Below are 24,734 nucleotides of genomic sequence, written 5' to 3'. Positions count from 1 at the left end.
ATTAACGAAAAGTATTGCACGGGGCCGTCTTCCTAGTCTCTGCTATATGTTCAATACTAAGCGTATTTCTGCTCAATAGCACAGCTGAAGTTAAACGACAGATGCAATTATTATTTTTTAAAAATTATTACATACAAAATAAAAGATATTCGAAATAACTATGAATGCAAAAAACTGCAATATATTTAATGAGAAATCTTCTGAATTGACACGTTATTTTTCTTTATGAGATCAAACGGAAACATCCAAAGGATAATGTTTAGGGTTATTATAACTCAGTTTGTTCCCTGTTATTCACGCCAAAGAATAAAAAAAAACTTATTTTACAATTTATTCGATAATACAATGCATTACCCGCATCATTATGTTATCATATAACTTCCTTTGGCTGTAAGGTATAAGTGAGCGCACAATATTGATATTAAAAAGGTTGTAAAACATTCTTAACAATGGATTAATTTCATGTTGAATGATTTCTTTGGAGGTTATTTTAATGTTCTGCAGATTGCTTATATGTGGAGACGACAGCTTTCAGTTACTCCAATTTCAGAAACGCAATCGATAAATGAAGTATTACTTTTCATAAATTCAATAGTTTTGAAAGCTGTTCATATACTTGGTAAAGGGTTTGGAATATTGTATTGATTTCCACGAAAACATCAAGGAAGCTTTTCCCTGTATAGCATCACCATGTAGCAGTTAGTTTACTTTCACTAAATAGAAGCAAGTCCATCCTTGACGTTGACAAATGATCTACACAGAGCAAGAGCCATTTAGGGATGACTTTGAAGGGTTGCAAGAGAAAAAGTGCCCAGGTGAAAAGGGTTTAACCAGGTTCAGTGGACACATGACAAGGCTGTCTCTACCCAGAGCTTGTAAAGCAAGATCTGAGACTAATGGAAGAAAGGGAGGCTTGGTATTTGAAGACCAATCACTAAGGAAATAAACAGGAGCGATGCCTTTGTTAAAACAAAGTTAAAATAAATAAATTCACAAGTCCTTGAAGCAGTGAACTTGAAGCTTAATGTTATACGGATGTTTTCGAACAAATAATGATTTGACAAAGGAGACCATCGGGTGGGGGCGGGGGTAATCCTTCCAGTACCACATTGCAAAATGCTCGAAATTCAGGACATTTCGCAGCTCCTTACCATTTAAAATACTGCACTCAATCTAATATTTATATTCAGAGACGTTTCAAATAAACTTAAGCAAAGGTAATTCAACAGGTCGGTGCAGCTACAGCAGAGGGGTTTGTTTCCTCAAGTACAAAAACAGGTCAATCAATGTGTGAGGCCTTTTTTTGTTGTTGTTGAAATGCAAAATGTTGACAATTCTAAATGTGTTTGAGGGGAGAGAGAGATCCGGAGTAAGAAAACACATATTGAAACGTTGAGCATCTCGCAGGCCGGATACATGTATAAACATGGAACAAGATAGTTGATTGATATTTTCCTATATGTTCAAGTGCTGCACACAGTGATAGGCAGCCTGGATGGGGCATCCATATGGGGTGGGAGGGTGAGAGAAAGCAGAGGGAGGGCAGATCTCAATCGATAAGCATTGGGGTTTTTTTTAATTTTAGTTTGATTTCACTTTACTCTGGGGTTGCTGTCAGAAGCTGGATATTTAGCACTGGCTTGATACGGACGGTGGCTCCAGAGGCTCATCTCCAGGGGGCTTTAATTAACAAGCTGTCGAGATGCTGCTGCTCCCATCCAACAGCTCCTGCCCAAAAGCAAATCAACTCATACATTCCAGGTGTAGTTCAAACCCATGTCTCGTTGCAGGATCAGGCGACCTCTCAAACCGACACTTTCTCTTGGTTCTTCAAAAAAAAAACTATTTATTTTATTATAAATCTCCCCCCCACCCACCGAAAATAATAATAATAATAATAATAATAAATTAGACGTCTCTTGATGTAGCTTTGAGTAATAATTGGATTTTGCAAACTAGGGGGATTGTAAGTACAATCAATGTTTCTGTGGATAAGTTGCGAAATAAACATAGTGGGGATTCAGCACCGAGTGGGAAGAGCAAAGGAGAAGTAAATAGTATATATATATATATATATATACGGCATGTTACCAGGAGAGCGGCTAGGAAAATTAAAATACAACAGATTGAAGTAAATAGGAAATTAAAGATCATGGGAAAGAGAAGCGGGCGAGACAATGTAGGGAATAAATGGAATTAGACTGGAAATAAAAAATAAAATAGGATAAACTCAGAAGATGGTTACAAAAAGAAATACGTGGATAAATAGAACCACCAGAAGAGACTATTAAGACAAAATGTATCTATACACACATAGATATAAGCATACACACTATATATATGTTATATATATATATATATATATATATACATTTAAGCACACACAATCAGGCTAGGAGGGATACTGCAATATATGCATGATAGCTCAATGAAGATTTATAAACTTTAGATGGGGAATCTTAATGAGGAAAAGTTGTAGACATTGAACATATAATTTGTTTCTGCCCCCCTTGCTAATTAAATGACGTGAATATCCCTTTGCTCTCTCTCTCTCTCTCTCCCTCTCTCTCTCGCTTCTCTCTTGATTTTTGTTTGCCGAAAGAATAGTAAAAGCTGGCGGTCAGTGTGAGGGCTGACTGCGCTGTCCATGGTGCTACACACAGAGCTTTCCCTCCTCCACAGCCTCGCACTAACGCTACAGATACTGAGTTTGATTCAGCACAGCCGCCACCTTCCACGTACCAGTCATTTTTTTCCTACAAATTCAAAGGCAGAAAGCACAGCTCAGTGTCGCAAATAAATAAACGATGTGGCGCTATGCTTTTTAAAGTTTTCGATTCCCAATTAGTCTTAGGGAAGGTAGTTTTCAAGGACTTGACAACAGGTTAATTAGGAAAATATCTTCCTTTCTTTGAGCTACAATGTTTGATTTTCAGGTAAACACAACTTGTTTTTTTTCATCAGATACAATTTCTTCCTATCTGTTATTTTGGAGCCATTGCCACAAAGATCCTTCAATGTGAATATATTCACATTGAAGGATCTTATTCTGAATTGACAAGTTTACTGCTCGTTTTCAGTACAGTATATGTAATTTCTACTAATCATATCTATGTGATATGATTGAGTATCTATGTGCTTCATCGAAGATACAATCAGATCATTACTTTACAAATTAATCTGCAGGAAATAGTTGAGCCTTTGCAATTGAAATGACTTTTTACAATCCATTTTAGTCAGTTGTACGAAAAAAATCTTTTCCAGGTTATGTTCCGTGTAAAATATGAAATCTTACAAATCAATAAAAACATCAATGGAGATTATAAATCATATACTCGCGTATTCCTTTCCCACGTTGAATTCACCATAAAATGCAGTGAGCACATGTATTAATATAATTATTACTACTAATAATAAAGCGGCAATGTGTTAGCCAATGTGAAAGAAATATCAACATAGAGTAGAGTTCTTTTTCTAGATTTCTGTTTCACATACACACACATATTACATACATACACATACATACATACACACACACACACATACATACATACATACACACACACACATACATACATACATACATACACACACACACACATACATACATACATACATACATACATACGGAGACGTAAACATATACACATGTTTTGGTCTTTTTTACATCTGCTGCATATAGTGCTTTGTAAAGGGTGACAGTAAATAACAATAATAATCTTATTAATCAGTAGACGTCTGGTTAATTTGACGATGAATCCACATACATTTTTATATATAAAATATGCATACAGAATTGTGACAGAATTCAGTGACCGTGACAAAACTTGGAGGGATACTTTGCAAGGTAAAAGTTCATTTTGACTATGATTAGAATAGAAGGCTTGTGGTACTACACACTAACACAGGCAGCAAATAACATGGCTTCGTGTTCCTTACTCATTTATTTTTTATTTTACAAGAGTTAAAGCTCGGCATAATAGCTTTGCTGGAACAACTAAATAACTGTCAATGGCGTAAGCTTTACGACTTTAGGGGGAAAGAAGGACGGAAGCTAAATTATCCTAGAAAAATATTTATTGTTTGGGGCAGTTTTCGATTTTCATATCTCACCATCAACAAGAAGCGGGTCTGGACCCAATTTACGCACATTACATACTTAGTTAGTAAAGTCTGCTGCAGACTTGCCCAAATAAAGGACATTTATTTTATTACATTTAATTATGCCCTTTTCCACACACAGGTACATATAATGATAATTCGTGGTTATTTTATTTTCACCTTTTATTCAAGAGCACTTCAGTGCAATAAAGAGGTTGTGTATTTATTTGATTCTGCTTGGCAAGTGCAGCCTCGGTATCTCATAAGAAATCACTACAGAGATAATATAAGAACTATTTAAAGGACATTAGCACCACATAGGTTGTTCATAGGTGATTGAAAGCATTGGAAGAACATGTTCAGTTCGATGTTGAACTAAACCGTCTGTCTTGCAATGGAACGAATGTAAACATCTTTGTTACATTGTAATGAGGTACTGGATTGGGATGAAAAGCAAAAAAAAACCACACAAGAAAGTTGCTTATTTTTGCATTTGTTTCTTCGCAGTTTACATGAATGGATTACATATCGCATTTCATTTCAGTGCTGGGGTGAGGGGTGGGGGTGGGGGGGGGGGGGGGGGGGGGGGACTGTTCGTTCAATGTAATTCAATACATTGCAGACACTTTCACTCTTGTCAAAGTGTGAGATAAAACCGCCCTGTAAAACACAATCTGTGGGGTAGTAACAAGTCAGATGCTGTGAGGGCATTTCTCAAAATTGGCAGCGAGACATTTTGCTTCCCACTCAGGTGAGAGCCGAACCGCCTCAAAGGAAAGAGTGGAGGTGGCAATGCAGATAATTAACAAGTCTCGAGTGCACTCGAGCAACTGTGCAGCGAACACCTGAGATCTACAAAGAACAGAAGGAAGAAAGGGAAGAGGAAAGAAAGGGGGGCATTGAACTCCGGGAAGCGGCAAAGTACATTTTCAGAAGAGAGCGACCTTCTCGCACTTTATCAGTCCACCTGCACAGCAGCAGATACCCACTAACAAATGTCTTTTGGTCGAAGCTGCACTATCTAATTCTATAATCCTACCCAGTCCTTTCTTCATAATTATATGAAGATAAACTTCTGTCCAACATTGCACAGTTCCCTACTGCGCCCCCAAGTAGTTGGAGTGCCTACTTGCTTATTGACATCACACTGTGAGATGATACCAATACCCAAATATTAAAATGCATTTGTTCTGTCTACGAGCGATTGAGGGGAAAATAGGCCTTTAAAATCAGTTAAGCAATTGTAATATTTCTTAAACAAGGCGCATAAATGTGATGGTTCAGGGATATTTGGTGATCATTTTCCTGTACAACCCGTATCCTACCTGTAGGTCTAAAAATACATAATAAGGGTTCTGCGGAAATGTCAATGACTTGTGAACATCTAATGATCAAATATCCTTTTTATGTCACAGAGGAATAAGTTGATTAGTTTTCCCAACACGGGAAACTGGACAGTGGGTTTCTGATCAATTTTAAACACGTTGAAAACTCATGCTTTATTCTGCGATGTAACCCAAAAAAAACTGCAGTACAGTTTTACCACAGATAAAAATCAAATTTGACATGAATCAGAAAAAATAAGATGTTCAAGGACACCTGTAAAGTGTGCTTATGTGTACGTGTGTGTGTGTGTGTGTGTGAGAGAGAGAGAGAGAGGTACAGAGCTGCACTGATGTGGACAAAAGAAATGGTTTTCATTCAAAAATAATGAAATACAATATTTAGAATATAAACACCCATAGATTACTCTGTAGTAATACATTGCTATTTTTTCTGATTTAAAATAAAATGAAATCTAACGCTTGGTTAAAAAAAAAGGTTTTAAACCAGATTTTTCATATATGGTGATGATGATCCAGAGATGGGGGAGGGGAGATTCGGCCAGTTTCATCTACATATTAGAAATATTATTATTTTTATCTTAGTTGAAATTCAACTGCAATGCTGCTTTCATCGGACGAATTTTATTTTAAAATGCGACAACTGGATATTTTGTCTATGTGTCTGGATTGGAGGCGAGCAAATGTAGGACATTGGAACAAGCATCGACAGTTGTGAGGAAAATGTGCTTTTTATATGTGAAACAATTAGTTTGATATTTTTTTACTCCCACCTTCACATGGACAAGACAGAATTCTGAAACATAATATTTTCAGTTTTTTTTTCTATTACGAGGATTAAATGTAGTGAATAAATCGCTGTGCACGATTGTGCAAAGGTAAACCTTTATTTAAAATGCAAACATAATCAAAATTATCTTAGTGAATGCTTCCGTAGATCCCTACAAATTTCAAATCTTGTAAGATGATCGAATATACTGTTAAAGTTAATTTGTTCTCAATATACAGGATTTTAGTGTAAGAACACATATATATATAATAGTATATACTGCAGGAAATATCTGTCGATCACATTTCATTCTAAAATTCATTTGCAATGTAAAATCACTCATTGGAATCAATTTGTAGGAAATAGTCCATGTAACTGATTGCTTCTGCTAAACTGTTATGTTGTGCATCGCTCTCCTCTGAAATACTTTGAAGTAAAAGTAGAAAGACTGAAATCCCCACGTACATTTTAATCTCTATTATTACTCGCCTAATATATTTCAGTCACTAGGATGCAATGGAAAGGTTTCTACATCTCTTGAAGAAGCGCAACCATTCTGATTTTTTTTCTCTCTCTCTCCAAGAAGAGAGAAAAACAAATCCCGAGAAACTTTATATAGCTTCTTAGATTTTCCTTAGGTTACGTGATAAAACATTGATTGTTGCAGCTTGCTGACCCATGAAATTTAGAGGTTAGTTTTCACTTCAGACTATAGCATATAATTATGCAAATAAAGAGCTGTCACTGATCTAGTGAATAAACTCACAAACACGAAGAATGCGAGCACCAAAAAAAAGGTTGAAACTAAAAAGTGAAGCATTTCACCTATAAAAATATATGTTCAAATCACCACTGTTAATGGCATTTAGGCACATGATATAATTGCTATAAGAATATCTGCCTGAACTTGTATTGTTTGCTCAGTCCTGCCTGTCAATCAATCAGATTTACATTAAGCACATTTTGGTACGTTTTAATCTATTCTCACTGTTTATTAACGGTGGTTTATCAGTGTCGCCCCACAGACAGAACCAGTTTTGCAATTTGCTGTAGTTTGTTGTTTATTAACTTCCAAGTCATTTGGATGCTCATGCCTACAACTTTTACCGTTAGTTTCTCTCCAAAAGTCAAGCATTACCACACACTGATAATCTTTATTATTTTAGTAGAGGTGGTGCATTCAAATATTGTCACTTTACATTCTTTAATATTACACAGTACCTGCAAATTCTTTTACATGCATTTTGAGCACTTCCAGCAAGCAATGCCATAATGATACAGACTTATGGATTCTATCATATTGACAGGTATGGAGAAATAGTTAGCAGGAATGAGTGTAATTTTATAACGCAATCATTTAAAGCATCAGAGAGGTTTATGAACAACTGAACCCTAATATGTACCCTCTGAAAAGTCACTTCAGTTCACTGTTATTGATGTTGATTATTTGTGCTTGTAAGATATCAGTTGTGGTATTACCAAATTTTTGGCTATGCCCTGCACCTGGAAAATCCTAGATATAAGTTTCATGTCATTATGTTTCTTCTTCAGTGCATATAAATAATCCTGTGTCTTAGTGACTCTGAAGTATTCACGTTTAAAGAAGAATTTTTTCGATATCATAGTTTTTGATATTTCCTGGATTTGTTTTTATCTTAAACTGATAATCATATACAATGCAATAGAAATCCATGGAAGAGAAACAGAAGGGTTTTAAAATATTATTTAGAAATAATTTATTATGATGCTCCTTTATAATCTGTAGTTTTTTATTTTTACCTGTTCATATTGTCAATTCTTAGCATGAGTTGTTCAACTGCTGCTTGCCACCAATATGATCAATAGACATTTTTTGTTTCTTTGTGCATATGACAGGAAAAAATAAAATTATTACTGTAATTACAAGATTGAAACACAATGTTCACAACAATTTACTGGAAAACTTTTTTTTAGAAATAGAACATTTGTACATGTATGATAAATCCATACGTTATGTCATACGTATTTTAAATATGTCCCAGCTGTACAGGTTACAACATAGGTATGTGACAGCTGTCAAATTGCTATAGGGCTATGGGTTATACAGATATAGACTAAAGGTTTACATACTTAAGTATGTCATACTGATATAGAAATGTATGTGAATCAAGTGTAGGTAGGTGACAGATAAAACATCTTCGCAAGAAATTCTTTACTTCATATTATGGCATATGAAAAGGAAAGTAAGACAATAATTTTAGTTCATTTACATATTACGATTGAAATAATTGGGAAATACTTATAGCTGCTCCAAATAGATTGCCTTTTTTTAATTAGAGACGAAAATGTATCTTGTCATAATGTCACATATTAATTTTCAGACCACATAAAAGTTTGTCTGCCCAAAATGCTTTTCGATCTTTCAGCACAGATTGTCAAGTATTTGGGAGATTCATTCAATAACTATCCTTTTGATGTTAACTTTTGAAATTTTGTCTATCGATGTGCAAATGTTTGGGATGCCATAACCTAAATCCAGATGTGGTAGGGTGTTTTAAACACAGAAAAGTGAGAGGTCTGGTTTGCTCTGCCAGACCCATCTGGACAGGTGAGAAATGATGAGGGAAGAGTGAGCAATGCAAAATTTCCAAAATCAAAATTAAATGCCTGTAAGGCTTCATTGTACTTGTCTGCAAATTACCAGAAAGTAACACATTTTGAATTTTGCCCTATGTTTCAAATCAGAGCCAGGGAACCCTTTCATTAAAACTTGATCAATGAATTTCTAAAAAGCAAAGAAGCGTTTCATAGTATTGCATTAGATGAAGTGCTTTCATTACTACGTTAAGGAGACGGCTCTGCAGATCACATTTTATTTCTTCAAAGACATGAGTTTTCAATTGTTAATACAAAACTACTATCAAAACCGTCTGCAAGTAAAAATGAATGTCGGTTCAATTTCAAATGGAGGCAAATTTTACATTCCATACAAATTAAGGGAATGTGTCCTTTCCTGTAAATTATACTTTGAACCCAAATAGTATTTTTTTCTCTTTTCCCAGATGTCTTACCAGGGTAAAAGGAAGAAAGGACTCAGAGGCTTTGTTCCCAGTTGCACCAAACAACCAAGAGGGATTACTGGGTTTGAAAGCAATCCCAGCACTGAGGTTAAGAAATAATTGAGTTAAATGAACTTTCGTTTCAATAATCCCAACTGATAACACTGTCTGAAAGTGCCAAGCCGTTTTCATTTTCAGTCCGGATATCTGAATGTTCAGGTGATCTCACTTTTCCGCTTTCCATGCTCTGGACTAAATTTCACTCTGTCTGGAGTTAGCCAAGCGATAGGTCTGCTCTAAGCAAGCAATCCGACCGTTGTCCTTTTAAAAATATAGTATATCTTCCAATCTCTTTAACAATCACTGATTTGAGATCATATTGAGAAAGAATAGTTTCAAAGAGGGATCGAACTCTTTCTGAATATTGGTATCCTATATCTGTACTCCCTATTGAACACAAGCAACTTTCTGTTTCAAGCTGAGAAAGTAATTTAATAACCTGAACAGTTCAAATAGACTTGCAACACCTAGATTCAATCAATTTATTAACTGTGGAAAAATCTTCTTGTCTGAAACTAACTTAATAATTTTGACAATTGGAAAATTAAAAATCTAGTTTAAAATTAATTTTAAAAAATTGTGGTCTTTTGTTTAATTAAATTCAGATTCCAAGAGACTTTTGGCTAAAAGCCATTTTCTAAGGTGTAAAAAGATAAAACCAGTTATTCACTGGGAATCTGATCCGATCAGTCAGTAATTCTGTTAAGCTCACATGCTGTTCTCTCTTCTTTTGAGTTCCCTATGATTTTATTTATCACAAATTGGCCAATGTTTCATGTCAACATGTCATGCAGTTTTTTGATCAAAAATGATTGATAAATAAACACAGTTGGACGACAAAGTGACTAAGAAAAACAACTTTATTTCAATTCAGCCTTTTTAACATTGTGTCAATAGAAAGCAAAAATGTTTTAAAATCAGAGGTCATCAATACATCCTGGTAAAAGGCAGACTTCACCTAGGCACTGCAAAACACAGCTTTTCATTTCAATGCTTCAGTTTCATATAATGGATTTCAAAACTATCACAAATAAAAATCATAGCTCTTCTTCAAGGTATTTGGTATGAAAATTAATTTTCCTGCAGTTTTCCCTCTGTCACCATAGTTCACAATTGCATGGAAATCTTCTATTCACATAGTCCTGTCACTCATTCTCAGCCTACACCATGTTGAGTAGATTTCTTTCCTTTATGATAGTTTTAAAAAGTAGCTTCTGTAATCCTATAATATTTCAAAATCCGGCTAGTCACAGTTGTGATTACAAATACATTTACAACATTTAGAGTTCAATAAAAAATGAATTCACAATGTAGAGGATTGTTTAAATGTAATTATAACACTGTCCAATGCTTAAAAAAAGAAGTATTAAAAGAAGTGACAGAAGGCTATTTTATTGATGCCCATTTCCTTTCGCGCTCCTTCTACCTTAATGAATAAAATTACTGTAATTTAAATTTACAAGCGTCTCATCAGGCATATTTGCAATTATTTGTCTAAAATAATCAGTTATTTAAGCGTTCCAAGAGAACATATTTTAATTCTTCTGGAGATTAATGGATAAAATCAACACCATCAATGAAACGCCTTGGTTTGGGGTTAGCTGGGTTCATTTTACAGTTTTCACACTTTAAACTCTTTGCACACCCAAAGAACAGAAGGATCGGCCGTATGTTCTGCAGAGACCAGTGTCATTTGGCAGAAAGTGCTGGAAATGTCAAATGACTTTAAACTCCAATCAAAGCTCCAGCTCCAAAGCTTCTATCCTGCCTCTGTGGGAGTGAGCTGCACATGCGCTGAAGGTGGTATTGAAGGTTTCCCCTGGGTCATTTTGCCTATTCACATAGCCTGCTAGAGCGCTCCAGCCATTCAGCACATTAGAACCACTATAAACTTGAACAAATCACTTGAAATAATTACCTCACACTCTACTATGCACCAATTTCGAGTTCCCAACTTATTATTGCTAAGTATTTAATCAAAGGCATGCATTTTAATTCTCATCTAACATTTTAGTGCTCTCCTGACTTGTGCCTATGTATTGCGCAGCACAAATTGGAATATTCTCAAAGATCTACACTTTGTCTTGTATTAGATTATTTTTCAAAGCATTACAGACAGCAGCAATTTACAAATGATTAAACAGGGTAATGAGTAGACACTCTAAGGATTTGGGGGAGCAAGTTCTAGAACATACTTTTAGGGATGTAATTGGAAATTAACATGCAACACCTTCTTGTTTCCTTCCAGGTGGACTTTTAACTATTTACAAAGTATGTTCATCATCCTTACAAGATTTTGGTCTCTAAAAGCCTCTCTTGGTTCTATTCCACTGCTCTGAAATGATTTCAAATAGAAATTAAATAAAACTTTTATTCAGAACAAAAAGATGCAACATACAGTCTACAGGGGTTTAAGAAATCCACTCTAGGTTCTGCACTGAAGGAGTTTAAAAGTCCAACTTGTAAAATGAAGTGCTCAGCAACTGTTAATCTTAGCGTTTAAGTGATGGTGGCACTCTGTTTGGACTCCACAATTCTGTAGATAATTAAGAACTAAGTTTATTGTACGAGTTCCATCAACAACAGGTTGATGTACTGGTGATTCAACTTATTGTTTTGAGTGCTCAGAGAAACAGTGCAGTCCGCACTACTGTAACTCCTTTATTTATATGTCAACTTTTCAATTTGGGTTTCAAAATGTAGGTAGTCGTTCACAAGCAACAATAAAAACACAAATTAATATACATTAATCAAATCATATAATAGGCACACAAATCCTGATGTGGATATTGAATGATAAGCTTTTTTTTTAAAAAAGAGACAGCATACAGATCATATTGGCCAACCATAGGTTAAAATTTACAATGAATCAAAATTCATATCTGCTCAACAAATCTTTAAACATCTTGTAGCGTTAAGAAGTACTGTTGATTTCTTTGAAAAACAAACAAGCAGTTTCAATAGTGCAAAGCATTTTTTTAAGCAGACACAGAAATGACAGCTGGCATCTCCAATACGACTGTCATCTTTAGCGACTTACGTGCGTTTGATGTCCCTTGAACATTATGACAAGGCTTGGATACGTGAAGGGAAAATGTTGAGTGGCTTTGATTCCTGGTTATTTTAAAATCTAGTCTACACAGGCCAACAAAAGAGATGTTGTCTCTTTAATGAAGAAAAATTGGCAGGCATTAGGGCATGGGGGAAGCCGATAGCCCCATGGCATTAGCTCAGTACAGGGCTGTGTCAGGGCAATTAGAGCCGCTCTGTGCTGCACTGTGCAGAACTGCTGTCACTCTTAATCTGTGCACCGATCGGTGGCACAAAATCTGAGTTTGGGACCACAGGAAGCACAACCGGCAGTCCCATATTGCTTTGACAGTTGCGCTCATCTAGAAATAATGCAAAACGCTATTTAGATGTATACACCATGACCCTTTGCTCCAAGAAGAAAACAATCTAATAAAAGACTGGGGGACTGCCAGCGCAAAAAAGCAGTAAAAAGGCATTTTCTCTTCATAACTCTTCAGTTTTCTTTCGGTTGGAGCTTCTCGTAGTCACAGTAAACTTGGGTTTTACTTCAGTGTTCTGTGCTTCTAAAGCTTGAGTAAAATACTTGAAAATAGAATTAAAACTCTTCCAGGAAGTGAGCTCATGGCGTTCTGTACCTGGCAAGGAGACAGAAAAAAGAACAAGTTAGTGTTTGCATGCACTTTCATATTAGATTATTTAGTGGAAAAACACATCTCAAACTCAAATACATTTTATCATTCGTGCTTTCAACGTGTAAAACAAACCAGATGTAAGCAAGAGGCCCAATATTAAAAGATTGTTGCTTTTTTAGCTGTAGCTGAAAACATTTAAAAAATATATATTTTGAATACTTAGGTGTTAGCCATCCAAACCAGTTATTCTCGGCAGTAATCAATTTATAAACAAAAATCTCAAAATGTACATTTTGCTTTCCACTTGCAATAACAATTAAGGTTACTTTAGCAGTCAGACAATCACAATCCAAAGCAAGTAACATGTTGCCGAGAAGCTGATTTGAAGCACGTTAGTTGTGTCAGTTTGGAAAGCTGGACCGGCCTCTATCACTTTGAAAGACAGAGAAACTCCACCAGGCCAGTTTAGAGTCTCCAAAATGGAGGAGCTCAGTTTCCTGACATTTTATCATTTAAGCTTTAGATTGCCAGCAGATAAATATAAACTGGCTCCATGGGACAATTGGTTTTGCAATTTCTCAACTCCCATACTGAAAAAGACTAATATTACAGCAGTAAAACTTTTTAAATACCAGGGCATAAACTGAAATCATTTTGAAAACACAATTTAACATAAAAATGTCACTCGTGTTCCCCATTACGTCTTATTTTTCTATTCTTTCTCTGTCCTTCTAGATTTTAATTTCTACTATTTTCTACTTGTTCTGATATTTAATAGCTAACTCTATTTAAAATTCTTCTGCTGATTTCCTGCTTCACTTTGCATTATGACAATGGACAAGTTTTTCAAAGGGTAATTCAAGGTGGAGTTCTGTTGCTCAATGGTTGAGCACACGCCTCGCAAGCGAGAGACCTGGGTTAGATTCCCAGCAGGGCAAAACCTTGGGCAAGTTTCCTTACTCGACATGCCTGATAATAATCCCTCAAGAAAAGACAAAACAAAAAAATAATAAATTGTTCATTTCAATTCACGACTCTTTGTGGGACACTGGCTGCCGTGTTTTGTCCACAAATATATAGTAAATTCACTTTACAGTAGATTCTATGAAGCGCTTTGAGACATCTAGAATACGTGAAAAACGCTACATCAAATGCAAGGATTTTTTAAATATAATATTCCAGCAAATTTTCAGAATCTAGACCCCAGTATCCTAGATTCTGAAAAATGACAGGCGAGTAAACTCTCCTACAGTGCTGTAGGGTTACAACCACGTGGTAATCGAAAAATGAGCAGAGTCGTTTTTGATACCATCAAATTGGAAGATACACAAATTCCTCATCCAAGCAGCACTCCAACAAAACACAATGCCAAGTACTACACCACATTCATCTAGTGTACAGAATTCCTGATTCAGGAATAACTGAGATATAGCATCCATATCATCCAAGCAAAAAATGTCATCCAGTTGTCTGGTTTTAATGCTCTGCACATAAATCCAAGTCTATCCAATGCCAAGTTTCACCTAGACCGAGTGTAAAGAATATTTTCAAAGTCTAATCACTTTTGTGGAAAACAAAGGTTTTTGTAAACTATTTTCTGTTTTGTTTATGGTGAATTGCTGAATGAATGAATGATTTAATGGGCTGTGGAACAAAGATTAGCAAATTGGCTATTTTTATCTGCGGTTTACAGAAATCCTGATCCAAGCATGATTGTGATCCAAGCAGAACATTTATTGGCAAGCAAGTTGTGCGTTTATAAGGATGATTTAAAAAAAGTCTGTGCATTAAGTTGTATATTGGAGGCTACTCCTGCCACATTAGAAATTAAGATGATTTTTATTTTAAACTTGCAGCTGCACCAGCAATACAACAAAATGAACATTGGTCTTAAAACAACAATCATTCTTATTTTAGAAAATAATAGTGCATCTTAACATGTGGAGGCTCTAGTAAATATCAGACATCAGATTAGTAGCTTACCTAATGATGATATATGTGCACTGATTTTTCTGTCTGTAAAGTTTATATTCAAGATGCTGGTGGCAGGAAATAGCAGCATCTCAATAAGATGGCTTCTGTAGCACTGCTTACAAAATGGCAGCCTTGGTTGTGTTCAGCAGCGTGGTTGAATCTCAAAACATTTTTTTTTAAATGATGCTCCTGCAGTCTTCAACCACTGAACTGTCAAACTGTGACAATACTGATTTTAATAATTGAACAGCCTCACTTCTTTAAAGGATGACCGGTTGTCATAAAATCCTGGCATCTAACTGGTAAAATTGAGATTCATATCAGCACAATGGCTACTTAGGACCAAGACTAAGTGTTTTTGCGATCGTTTTGTAAATCTCCCCATTCATATATTAACTCTTCTAGGTCCTTTAAACACCTTTCTCACTCAACTCAGCTGTTTGGCATATAATACAGCCCACAAGCTGAAGGTCAACTATCTGTAAGCTGCAGTGGTGATTGACATGCCCAGCTTGGTTAGTGACAATACACACGGTATAATCAAATGAGACAGAACAAAACTGGGCCTTAGCCATGTGATCTGGGTCAGTTCTCATGAACAGATGCTGAACTAAGCACCAAACTCAAGGTCTGCCATGGTAAAAGGCAGCACGACTGTCACTTATGCCCTATTTATACTGCACTTTTGATGTGAAAATGGGGCCAAATTGATGTTTAAAAATGTAGTATAAATCAAGTTTCCAGTTCACCTTCTGGAAGTGAATTATGTTGGAGACCGCATGTTAAAGCTACTTCATATGCACTCTGCAATGCAAGTTGTTTTCTTGGTGACAATTCACATTGCTTCAGTATAGTTGGTGCAGTCCGTGTGAATTGATTTAAAATAGCCCTTGAAAAGTTATGTCTTCAATATTTTAAAGAGCCAGTAACACTCCAGGTCTTGTATTAATATGAAAAGGCTAAATCACATGAAACTCTTTGTATGGGCTTCTCTGAGCTGCAAAAAGCTCTCCACAGCCCCAATGAGGAATTTTGGAGTGTGAAATATAAATACTATTTTCTGCTCCAAATCGCTTTCCCGTTGAAAGCGATGAAATACGATTTAAAGTCGCTTGCAGCAGTAAACTTGAAGATTAGTGGCAGTAAATACATTTGCCTATTGCATACAACCACTACATTGCCTGCTGGACAAATGACAAGACAGTGTTATGAAGCTCAGTTTGTGGGATTAGTGCACAAATCTAGGTTTAGCCAATAATTTGTTCTGTGAAACAAATCAGACACATATTCAACCCCCAAGTGAAAAACTCAAAGACTGCCTCATAATTTTAAAGACCTCTGTCAGAACTCCCTCATCTTCTCTGTGAAAATAGATGCAATTCCTCCAATCTCCGTTCATAGGTCAAACCACTCATCCCTGGCATCATCTGAGTAAATCTCCTCTTTATGGCCCTGATATCCTCCCTAAAATTTGATAACCCCTAACTGGGCAAAATGCAGTCTACCTAACGATTTATTCATCACCCCTTTGGTGTTTTATTCTATAGCCCTAATTATAAAATCTAGATTAGGGTTTGTTCAATAAGTTTGCAGAAGTATATAACTATCATTAAACCATCATTTTAAGAGAAATAAGATATCAATTTGGCAAAGAAATTGAGGGGGCCACATGGATTACAATGGACCTTGCCAATCCTGAAGATTCCTATATTCTTCTTAATCTTTCAGAATGAACAATGCAGAACCAGTCAGCAACAAGCATAAAGGCAATGTAAAACTGGACCAAAAGCTGAAAAATCATATAGAATGAATATATCAAATTTAAAACATCTGGGAGTGATTTTGAAGCCAGTAATCTAATTCTGCATTCAAAAAGTTTCATGCTTTTCTTGCAGTTTATGATCTTATTTCAATTCAATATTAAAATAATGACTTGTAATCACTCTTAGTTATCTATTATTCTCTATATAATTTTCCTTTCATTTAACACAGTTTGACAATAAGTATGAAGGATTTTGTACCTTTTGTAAAATACACTCAAAATTAAAGCTGACAAATCCAAATTATACTTTATACTTTGTATAATTTCCGACAGAAAGTATATTGCTTATACGTGTTACAATGCAATAACAATAATAACCAATTGTCTTTGATGCTACACATCCTAAAGTAAATTATTTAATTGTATAATAATCCCTGCATTTGATATAACGCCTTATCACATCTTTGAGACGTCTTAAAGCGCTTCACAGGATATACTGTAAAGTGAATTGACTGTATATTTTGTGGATGTAACTCGGCAGCCAATTGCACAAAGCAGTGTCCCAAATACAGTTGTGGATTGAGTGATAATTTTTTGTTGAAGGGATTATTACCCCCGGAAAAGAGATCCGCCAATCGACTAACAAGCGGCTTCCTACTTACTGCTAGGTAGACAGAGGCGTGCGTGTGTGTAGAGTAAGGAAACTTGCCTAAGGTTTAGCCCTGACCTGACCGGGAATTGAACCCAGGTCCTCTCTTTTCCGAAGCAAGTGCTCTACTCACTACGCTACAGGACTTAGTATAAAATGATCATGAATTGATCATCTATACATTGCTCATGCTGGCTATTTACAGTATTATAGGAGACATGCTTACAAGTCACAGAACATCTCTTTATATCCTATATTCGCTGAATACATTTGCATGATGTAATCTTGTTAGTCTTTACAATACAAAAAGGACGCTGAAGCTGTTGAAAGGTTAATCACTAAAACCTGAAAGCATTACCGTCTGTCGAAAACCCTCTGCAATGTAACAGGATTTTATTATTTTCTAATAATGTTTAATAATGTCTATCTCTCTGCCTCCACCCTTGACTCCAGGACCACTGTTGTCCTGACAGCAGTGTCTGTTGGACATCAAGTCCTGGATGAGAGCTAATTTTCTTCAGTTGAACGTCAATAAGATCGAACCTCTCCTGATTGGCTCCCATCAGCACCTCCTCACCTCAGGCGCTGACAACATCGCCATCCATGGTTGCCCATTCCACCTTACTAAGCCAGTCCAGAAACTTGGTGTCTTGTTCCTCAACTATCCTTTCTACTCCACATCTGCGCCATGACCTGCTCTGCCTTCCCCCACCTCAGCAACATCGCTCGGCTCCACCACTGTCTCACACTGCAGGCCGCCGAAACTCTCATACATGCTTTCATTACATCGAGGCTCGACTATGCAAACTCATTGCTTGTCAGCTTCCCCAACTCCTCCCTCCATAGGCTGCAGATCATCCAGAACTCTGCAGCCCACGTCCTCTCCCGCACTAGGCTCCGTGACCCTATCACTCCTACTCGCCCAACTCCACTGCCTTCCTTTCACACAGAGGATACAGTTCAAGGTCCTGGTCCTCACCTTCAAAAGCCTCCATGGTCTTGCTCCCCCCTACGTCTGCAACCTCCTAATCCCCTACCATCCTGCTTGCTCCTTCTGCTCAGTGGGCTCTGGGCTGCTTCACATCCCCCGCCTTGCTCACCCCACTACTGGCGGGCAGGCCTTTTGCTACTCTGCCCCCACCCTCTGGAACTCCATCCCGCAGTCCCTCTGCCTCGCCCCCTCCCTTGCCACCTTCAAGACCCATTTCAAGATCCTCCTCTTCGACCATACTTTCGAACTCCCTGCTTCCCCCCTGCCTTCTACCCTCCCCCACCCCTACCCCCAGCTTGGGTCCGAAACTCTGTCTGACCAGTGCCTTCGGATGCCCTCCCGACGTGAAAGGCGCTTTACAAATGTAATTTTGTTGTTGGTGTTGTTGTTGATAATGTCACTTGGTAAATTTAACAGAAGTCACCAGAATATGACAATAAACAGTGCATAATTTGTGAAAGCCAGATTGTGAAAATAGGCGGGAGGTGGTTAGGGATAGAGGGGACATGGCGCTGCCCTCCAATCTATTTAATCTATCTATCCCGCCAATCGCATTTCGCCACAAAGTAGTCAATTCACTATACAATATATTCTGTGAAGCGCTTTAAGACATCTCAACAACGTGATAAGGCACTATATCAAATGCAAGGATCATTATTATCTACAGCTTACTTTAAGGGAAGCTGGGAGAGGAAACCCTGAACCTTAAGGAAGACCACAGTCAGTCCTCTGAACACCCGTGGGCTACCTCTTGACCCTCTCCCAACTTGTTGTTGGCACCTGCCAACTTCTGGTTCAACGGGCTGCTTTGATTAGCCGACTGACCTGTCAATCAAGCCAACGGCTTAAAGAGGACGGACCCTTTTGCTCAGCCTCCTCCCTAACAACAACAACAGCAAAATTACATCTATATAGCACCTTTCATGTCGGGAGGACTAAGAATATTTTCATCCGCCACCTATAATTGTGGATATGAAGTTGACAAACAGTTCACTATTTAATGGTTATGCTTATTTAAAAATGTGATCTGCAACATCGTAAAATTATATTTTATTAATTTCTCCTAACTTAAAGAACAGAAATCTCCTAATATCAAAAAAGGCATTTGCTAATACAGTTTACTTATAATCAGGGAAAACATTGCTTTATTATAATGCAAAAACAGATCCATTTTTACTTTTAAAACTATACTAAAAGCATAGATTGTAGCCCTTTAATCATTCTTTTTTCGAAAGGCAACTCTGGACAAAGCTTTTTTTGTGGGGCTCAGTAGACACGGAAATAAACCATTACTTTCTGTATTTTCCTCCTGTTTCAAGTCATCCAGCCACAGGGTTACATTTTCTTATGACTTTATTGTTCTACAAATGTCTATACACTGAAGGTGCATGTGTTGACCCCCTGTTTATTAGACTGACCTACTACTAGCCCGTATTAATGAACAAAACTGAAAAAAAGATGGTGAATCAGCCCAATCGTTTAGGATTTTCTGGACACTAGTAGTCAACGCCTTCAGTCAACTTCATCAACCTATAATCATCCATTAACAAGCCCTGCACTAACATCTTTTTCCTCTGCCTGTATTAGAAGAATGATCAGTCTGAAACTTACATATTTCAGTCCAGTTATTTATAATTTATATCCAATTTGAAGCTCTGTGCTTTTTTTCTGTAGGGCAATGCAATCAATGATTCTTCAGCCTACTCAAAACTGTAGTGAATTGTTCTGCAAACTATCGTATAGGCATCTTCAAATACATCAACTCATGAACAACGGGGTAGAATTGCAGATACATAACGTCTCCCAACAGGTCTGGAACATGCCAGGTGTACCCAAGTAAACAAAATTATTTAATTTTAAATCCCATTCAGATGTTATTTTAATAAATAAACATATTTTGATTTTTGGGGTATGTTGTCACTGTGTGCAGGTTGACTGTTGTGTTCACCTATAAAACACAGCCCCTTCAATTTACAGTGAATTCTGTAAATGCTTTGAGATGCCCTCCTGACATGAAAGGTGCTGAATCAAATGTAAGGATGATTTTTTTTTGTTGAATCAACATCAAAGCAACAATACTGAACCACAAAGAAGCCCAGATGAAATAAAATTCTTCCATTAGAAACTATGATGAAAGACTGAGTAACTTGGTATATATTTCATTGTTCAGCAGGTTGAGGGAATCTGACTGAGATGTTCAAAATAATGAAGACTACAGCCAAAGTATATCGGGTCTGACATGTCTCTCTAGTTGGAAGAATCTAGGACACACTGTAACTGTAAAATTAGAGCAAAGCAGTGAAAGGGCTATACAAACAAAAACAGTTACACAAAGGGTTTTGAGAGTCTCTGTGAAGGCCATAAATACAAAGTGCATGAGAGAGATCAATAGATACTTGGTAAGTAAAGATACTAAAGGATATGAGAAAAAGTCGGGGAAATAGATTTAATGAATTGTCCTCGACTTTAAGGTGAAGAACCCTCACAGGTTGAATTACCTACTCTTATGTTACATATGTTCTTACTACTAGTTCTTGTAAACATGATTTTGTTACTTATTTTGATTGTGACTTTTATGGAAATGACAATGGTTAATATACAGTACTAATATTGTCTTTGTATTCAATTCACATAATAAAAGCAGTTTTACTTAAAATGTTTGATGTACATTTTTCAACAATAAACATGTGATTCGAAAGATAATCAGGGAAATCAATGCTTCCAATGAAGCCAGACGGCAGCCAAGCTCAGTAGGAAGAGCTCTCGCCTCTGAGTCAGAAGGACCACATCAGGACTTGAGCTCATATAGTCTGGGATGACGTTCCAGTGCAGTGCTGGAGGTGTGCCATATATTGTTAGAGGTGTCATCCTTCGGATGCCTGTTCAGGTGGAAGTTAAAGATCCAAGGAACTAGTCAAAAAGAGAAGGGACTTTCTTCCAATGGCCTGGCCAACAATCCCCCCAAAACAATTTATAATATGGTCATTCATTTTATGGATAAGTGCAAATTGGCTGCCACATTTGTCTACAAAATGTACAGTTACTACGCTCTACAGCAAAACCTGTAAAGCGCGTTGAGATGTCCTCCAGACTTGAAAGGCGCAATATGAAAAGGACTATTGTTGTACATTTTTCATAATTTCACTAACAAATGCCAAACAGTCACCTTCTGATCCTGGTTAATCTGCATTTTGATCATCAAAATGAAAGCAATTTCAGAAAAATGAACTGTTTGTGTGATTTTACAGGCTAGAGATTGTAATTGTGAGTCATATTTTTCAATTTACACATGAGTACAGGTTACAGGAAGGGAGAAACACTTATCATAGCCTGAGGCCACATCTCTTCCAACAATAAACATGTGACTCGAAAGATAATCGCCAACATTTTGACATTGACCTACCTATTTTCTTGCAAAACCACTTTTAAAATGCTTTAACCTTCAAAAATGTTTAAAATATTAGATCTGCAAAAAGGCGAATGGAATGTTGGTCTTTATCTCAAGGGGCAAGGAATGCAAAGGGGAAGAAATGATGCTTCAGCTGTATAGAGCATTAGTCAGACCCCATGTGCAGTACTGCGTTCAGTTTTGGGCACCACACCTCAGGAAAGACATATTGGCCCTGGAGGGGGTGCAGCGCAGGTTCACCAGAATGTTACCAGGCCTAAAAGGGTTAAGTTACAAGGAAAGTCTGTATAAACTTTAGTATTCTCTTGAGTTTAGAAGGTTGAGGGGTGATTCGATTGAGGTATTTAAGATGATAAAGGGATTTGATAGGGTAGATACAGAGAAGCTATTTCCTCTGGTGGGGGAATCCAATACAAGGGGCATAGTCTTAAAATTAGAACCAGGCCATTTAAAAGTGAAATCAGGAAACATTTTTTCACTCAAAGGGTGGTAGAAATCTGGAATTCTCTCCCCCAAAAGCCAATGGATACTGGATCCATTCACACTTTTAAGAGTGAGGTTGATAGATTTTTAGTAGGTCAGGGTATTAAGCAATATGGTGATAAAGCGGGAAATTGGAATTGAAGGTTTAGTTGAGGTACAGATCAGCCATGATCTAATTAAATGGTGGAACAGGCTCAAAGGGCTGAATGGCCTCCTCGTGTTTCTATATTCCTAATACAATACATAGTGTGGTTAATTATTGCAGTATAACAGTTTCAGCACTTCAACTAAATCTCCAAAGAGCAGATATCAATTTAGCAAACAAAAATAGAAGTCGCTGGGAACACTCAGCAGATCAGGAAAAAGGAAAATGAGTCAATGTTTCGGGTCCACGACCCTTTGACAGAACTGGGGCACGTTGGGAGGGAGAGGCTTTTAAGGACTAACAGGGTAAGGAAGACAAAGGAGAAAATGGAGTAGAGGACAGAAGGGTAGAGGGGAAAAGAGGTGTTAATAATGCAAAACGGTGGGGGGGGTGGGGGAGTATTGCAACAAAACAGGCAGACCAGAGAGAGAAATGGTGTGTCTGGGACCCAGACGATGTGGTAATGGTCACAGAAGAGGGGGAGGGGGAAGGTGAGTTGTTATGGTCTGAAATTATTGAAATCAATATTGAGGCCAGAGGGCTGTAAGGTCCCTAGCAGATAAATGAGGTGCTGTTCCTCGAGCTTGCGCTGTGGTTCACTGGAACATGTAGGAGACCATGGATGGAGAGGTCAGAGTGCAAGTGAGCAGGAGAGTTAAAGTGGCAAGAAACTGGAAGATCAGGGTTATGCTTGCTCCCCAATGTAGAGGAGACCATATTGTGAGCAATGTACAGTCACTATACTCTACAGCAAAACCTGTGATGCACGTTGAAAATGTCCTCCAGCATCTGCAGTATTTTGTGTTTTATTAATATAGCAATTTGGGCTCACCAAAGCAGCATATCCAATTCAATAGCACACAGTTATTCAGAATCTAAGAGATACTTCAAAAACCTCCTGTTGTAAGCACCATATGATCATTGTGTTAGTTAGAGGATTACGCTCATAACATTTTTTTGAAATTGTAAATTCAGGTTAATTTCAAAAGAAATGTTCTGCCCTTTCAGTTAGAAGCAAAGATTAATATAAATTAATCACTGTCACCTTGATAAATAAAATACAATGGCTTTATCAGAAGGGACTGTAAACTCATCTTATTGATCTACGTTTAGCACAATTTGACGATGTATGCAGAGAAAACAGGAAATTGGCATTACAATAATTAACTTCAGTAGAGGAGCTAGACCAGCGTAGGCTTAATAGGCTTCTCTTAAATTGTAATATCAATAATTAGGTGGGTTTATATTGGGATACAAGCAACCTTGCCAAATTACACTAAAGTTATTAGCATACAAAGCATCATCTCCACAAAGGTAATCTACAGTGATAAAAACACCCAAACATTCTGCAGCTTCATTCCAATCAATTACAATTTTGCTTGTCTACAAGGAGCAAATTCTCAAACAGAAGTTGGACATTGCTCAGGTGCTTAACATTGCTTATGGGATTTCTACAAATAAACCAGACTAGCTCTATCCTTTTTATCATAGATTTGATGAAGGTGTTTCCTCACCAAAGCAAGCTGGATGCTGGTCTTAGCCTAAGATTTACTCTTTTACTTGAAGTACTCCCTTTCTTCAGTTGAATGGATTTGCACATGAAGATTTGTGATGGACACTTTGAAACTCAAATTAAAGTCCAAGTGTCACTGGGAATTACTCAAGCGGTTAGATCTAGAAACTTGCCCAAGATTCAGAGACGGGATTGTCCTGGAATGCTATTGCTGAGGTCAGATGGCACTTCAAAGCAGCACATGTTTAGATCTGTATCAGGGATATTATATTGTCTATAACTGGTGCAAAATTGTATACCACTGCATACATTCACAATATATGGTATATACAATTGTTACTGATGATGAGGGGACAGAGTAGGCTAAATCATGGCACAGGCAAACATATATAGGGAGTACTACGAAGGTCCAATATTTGACAGAACCAATACAGCTGAATGAATGAGGAAGTTTGTTTGATGCCAGCCTCCACATTTAAAGAGATTATGTTGGAACAGAAATTATGTCTTGGTACTGCATAATATTAAACAAAGAGATTTAATCTTGGAAGTCCCAGGGAAAAAAGGCTTTGGAGGTGATGGGAAGTTCTTTTTATTATTTCATATACGTTTTCACATTGTGTCGTTTAGCTAGTTTTTATTTTGAACAGATCTCCTACTGAGTATTTGCAGACAGAAGACATCCTTTGAGAGCTGAATCCAATGGCCAGTACATTTAATATTGGTGTCAATATTCCCATTTTTGTGGATTTGATGCTGTTTGTGTGCAGGTGAAATACCTGGGCAAAGGACAGAAACCCAGATCACCTCTATTACACAAGTACTTTGCTGA

The 24,734-nt window shown here is 37.1% G+C and overlaps 1 protein-coding gene and 1 long non-coding RNA gene across 2 annotated transcripts in view; one reads left to right on the top strand and one right to left on the bottom strand.

Annotated features, from left to right (window-relative positions):
- LOC121848889 overlaps window positions 1-24,734 on the top strand; it is a 44,413-nt gene that overhangs the window by 9,291 nt on the left and 10,388 nt on the right. The gene's annotated exons all lie outside the window — the stretch shown is intronic.
- The window catches only part of fam172a (family with sequence similarity 172 member A), a 269,588-nt gene continuing 255,007 nt past the window's right edge, over window positions 10,154-24,734 (bottom strand). The window contains 1 exon segment of the mRNA XM_007893065.2: window positions 10,154-12,979. Within this exon segment, the coding sequence (XP_007891256.2) occupies window positions 12,828-12,979 (152 nt within the window). The 3' untranslated portion in view covers window positions 10,154-12,827.

The sequence above is a fragment of the Callorhinchus milii genome, unplaced genomic scaffold (genome assembly GCF_018977255.1).
Source record: "Callorhinchus milii isolate IMCB2004 unplaced genomic scaffold, IMCB_Cmil_1.0 Scaffold1, whole genome shotgun sequence".
Taxonomy (NCBI): Eukaryota; Metazoa; Chordata; class Chondrichthyes; order Chimaeriformes; family Callorhinchidae; genus Callorhinchus; species Callorhinchus milii.
Note: the sequence above shows the minus strand (reverse complement) of the source record. Positions and strands in the feature narration are given on the sequence as shown.